Source organism: Octodon degus, unplaced genomic scaffold (assembly GCF_000260255.1).
Source record: "Octodon degus isolate 3935 unplaced genomic scaffold, OctDeg1.0 scaffold00037, whole genome shotgun sequence".
NCBI classification, from domain to species: Eukaryota; Metazoa; Chordata; class Mammalia; order Rodentia; family Octodontidae; genus Octodon; species Octodon degus.
In genome coordinates this window covers 14,869,908-14,874,049 of record NW_004524613.1, presented here as the reverse complement: position 1 = coordinate 14,874,049, position 4,142 = coordinate 14,869,908, and the positions used below count along the sequence as shown (strand labels likewise).

The window sequence follows — 4,142 nt, the reverse complement described above, 5'->3', positions numbered from 1 at the left end:
TTTTTTTTTTTTTTTTTTGGCAGAACCAGGGATTGAACTTAGGCCCTTGTGCTTGCCAGGCAAGCACTTATTCTACTGAGCCATCTCCATGGCCCCTAGAAATGTATTTCAAAATGAAATCATAAATGCACCAAAATCAAAAACAGGCAAATATGTTCTAATCTTCATGAACAGAAGACCTGCCCCTAGGCATTAAAAATCAAGAAATGCAAATTAAAAGAAGGAGGTAACAGGTGGGGGGTGTAGCTCCACACTATAGCTCTTGTCAGGCATGCAGAAGGCCTCAGGTTTAATCTCTAGTATTGGGGGAAAAATTTTAAAGAACTACATATGATATCCATTAGTACTCTGTGCTGGCCTAAGACAGGAAAGGAAGCACATTCACGGGAGCGTGCATGCTTTGAGCTGCCAGCAGGGGGTCTGGCGATGTAGCACCACACAGTGAGTCAGCCCCAAGACCTTTGACCCAGAAATTCCAATCTTTTAAACATTTATTTATTTATTTATTTATTTATTTATTTATTTATTTATTTATTGTGTGTGTCCAGCTCAGCCCACCAGGGGGCAGGGCTGGCTGGCATGTGGTGCTGGGGGATGGAACCACTGTCCCTGTGCTTTCCCAAGCTTGTTCCAAGTAGGTGCTTTAGACCACTAAGCCATCTCACCAGCCCCCAGAAATTCCAATCTTAAGATTCGGTCTTAATAAAATATTAGCACAAGCACACAAAACTGTAAAACGATGTTCACTTGTGCTTTTTGGTGTGTGTCTCTTTGAGACAGGGTCTTACTATGCAGCTCAGGCTGGCCTTGAGCTCACTTTGTAGCCCAGGCTAGTCTTTAACTTGCAAGATCCTTCTGCTTCAGCCTCCCGAGTGCTGGGACTACAGGTGTGAGCTACCACACCTGTTTTTTACTTTTTCTTTTTCTTTCTTTTTTTTTTTTTTTTTTTTTGGTCTTTTTGTGTTTTGTGTTTTGAGACAAGAGTACTGTGTAGCAGGCTGGCCTCAAACTTGAGGTAATCTTCCAGCCTCAGACTTCTGAGGGCCACCATGCCCAACTCAAAGTTAGTATTATTAAAGTGAAATATCATAAAGGACCTAAGTGTCCAAAAATGGGGGATTGGTAGATAAATTAGGATATACTCAACTTAATGCAGCTGTTTAAAAGGATTATGCTTGTTTTGCTTTGACATGGAGTCCCACTGGGTAGTCTAGCTTGGACTTGGAACTCACTATGTAATCTAAGTTGACCTCAAATTGTGATCCTCCTGCCTTAGCCTCCCAAATGTTAACAGTACAGATGGGCACTACCACGCCCAGCTAACTATGTCTTTACATATGTAAAATAAACTGGAAATCCAAATTCTGGACTCTTAAAATGAGGGGTATGCTAAGTTCTGTGCTGAGAAAAGAATGCCTGGCAAGAAGGTCTGAAACTCAAGTTTCGTTTCTTCTTTTTTTTTTTTTTTTGTGGTACCAGGGATCGAGCTCGGGACCTTACACTTGCCAGGCAGGCATTTATACCACTGAACATCTCTCCAGCCCTCTTTTCTTTCTTTTTTCTTTCTTTTTTTTTTTTTTAAATGTATTTAGTACAGGGTCTACGGAGTTTCACTACATAGACTGGACTCGTCGTGATCCTGTTCTCAGCCTCCCAAGCGCTTGGGCACATGCCACCACACCTAGTCTCAGTTGCATCTCAGCACGCCTGGGGAGAGGGATGGCACAGCACACTGGGGATTGAACCCCGATCCCTGCGCCTGCCTAAGCGGCACTTTAGTCCACTGAGCTATCTGGCCAGCCCTTCTTTTTCTGTTAGTATGTGTTAGCTGTACAGAACATTAGGTTTCAATTGATGCGCTCATACATGCCTAGAAAGTACTGAAGGAATGTCTCCTCCTTTCCACTCTCACCCTCATTCCTTTCCCGTTCTCTACATTTCTACGTCCATGTTGTCTCTCTTTTGTTTAAGATTTCATGTGTCAGAGAAAACATTAAAAAAAAAAGACTATATTTAGGGAGAATGTGGGTATAATTCAGAACTTCTACTTTTTAAAATCTTTTTGAACTGCTCAAGTTACTACCTCCAGGAAGGTTAAGAGTTATAATCAGAAACCTTTTTCATTTTGAAAAAGTGTGTGTGTGTGTGTGTGTGTGTGTGTGTGTGTGTGTATCTGTCTGTCTGCTATACTGTGGACTGTTTTTTTGTCTGCCTGTTTGCTATACTGTGGATTGAACCCAGTGCAGTGAGCTTATATCCCTGTCTCAAGTCACTAAGTTGTGAGGCTGGACTTGAACGCACACTCCTCTTGTCTCAGCTTCCAGAGTGCTGGGATTACAGGAGTGTGCTACCATGGCTGGCTGAAAGAGAAGAGAGCTAAAAAGATAAACCCGTCCTCCTGAGGGGGACTAGGAACATACTTACTGGGCATTGTTTCCACTGCTGTCCTCATCAATGATTCCAGGCACAGCCTTTCCTGCAGCTCGACTAATTTCCCTTTAAGGAATAAAATTAAAATTTAAGGAACTAAAACATTAGAGAACTTTACACTGAACAGTTAATATTCATTCAAGAATTTTGAATACTTTGATATAATGTTTAAAAATTAAAAGTATGCCCACACACTCACCTTCTAGGAAGCTTATAAAGGTTAACACTAAGTTATATTTGGTCATCTGTGATCATCTTTTTTTTTTTAATCACTCCAAGTGAACTTTGAGTATACATCTGGTTACAGAAAATACAGTGAAAGGACTGATCGACATTTCAAATGAAGCTACTATCAGCATGCTGTATTACTATGAGGATGGGATGGGCATCCAGGTGTATCACGTGGAGGAAGCAATGTTTAAAGAACACAGTAAGACTGAGATGTAGAAAATGTTTGCCATAAGAAACCAAGAAGCTTACTCTGGTTTGACAGTGGTCAGTTATGAGTACCCAGTCCCAGCTGCCTGTCCACCCACCCTCTGTGCACCCTCCCTTCCTACTTGGCTGCTGTTGTAGTTTGCCCTTTCCTGAACTCGTGTTTTTATTATAGATCCAAAGCTCTTTCAATTTTATACTGATTAATCAGTCCTACAGTGAAAACAAAAAAAACTTAAAGAATATATTATGTGTCAAATTAAATATTACTCTAACATAGGAAAAAAAAATTGTTTTCTCTTTTTGATGGTTTTTTTGTTTTTTGTTTTTGCAGGACTGGGGATGGAACTCAGGCCCTTACGCTTGCCAGGGAAACGCTTATTCCACTGAGCCATCTCCCCAGCCCCGTTTTCTCTTTTTGAGACAGGGTCTCACTATACAGTTTATGCTAGCCTTGAGCTCCCTTTGTAGCCCAGATTGGCCTCAAATTTGCAACAATTCTTCTGCCTCAGCCTCCCAAGTGCTGGGATCACAGGCATGCACCACCACCCCCAGCTGGTATAGAAGACTTGAAATGAGACTTCTTTCTTCAGGGAAAGATGGATGCACAAGGTTTCTTGCCTGTTTCTCTGATTGCTGGTTTTCACTGTGTTTTGGTGCTCACCACAAACCTTAATCTCATCTTAGAGGCACTGAAGGGTAGCACAGAATTTGAAATTGTGGATGAGAAAATAAGAAAAAGGGTAGAGCCAGAAAAATGGCCAATCAATCCTGGGCCCTCCACCACAAAACATGCCACAGAGTTCTCCCAACTGACTAACTGTCCAGAGTTTGTACCAGGCCACACCTTTTGCTTATGTACAGTCAGGGTGAAGAGCTACTGATGCTCTTGGATGTCATTTGATCAGAATATGCAATGGGACAGGTAACTCACTGAAATACCACTGCAAATACTGGAACAAACTGTGCTGTGGAAATGAAAGCTACCAGACTCTCCTGTGCAACACTGTCTACTCCCAACCCTCTGTGGAGGAGGCTGGCCAAGGCTACAGTGGAAACAACCTCCTTACCATGATGCTGGGAGATGGCCCACAGGACTGCTATTACCAGGAGCTGCCATTTCTTTGCAAATGGCCTGGGCTGCATGGGCTGCTTTTCTTCATGGTGGGAAAGTTAGTTATTATCATTGTGGAAATACTTTTGTTCAACAAAAAAACAAGGTTCTTTTGTTTACAGGCTAATGCACTTGGGTCCAGATCAACAAAGTAAGAAAAGAG

The 4,142-nt window shown here is 42.0% G+C and overlaps 1 protein-coding gene across 1 annotated transcript in view; it reads right to left on the bottom strand.

Annotated features, from left to right (window-relative positions):
• Ift52 (intraflagellar transport 52) overlaps positions 1 to 4,142 on the bottom strand; it is a 51,692-nt gene that overhangs the window by 28,417 nt on the left and 19,133 nt on the right. The window contains exon 6 of the mRNA XM_004630920.2: positions 2,425 to 2,496. Within this exon, the coding sequence (XP_004630977.1) occupies positions 2,425 to 2,496 (72 nt within the window). The remainder of the gene's footprint in view (positions 1 to 2,424; positions 2,497 to 4,142) is intronic.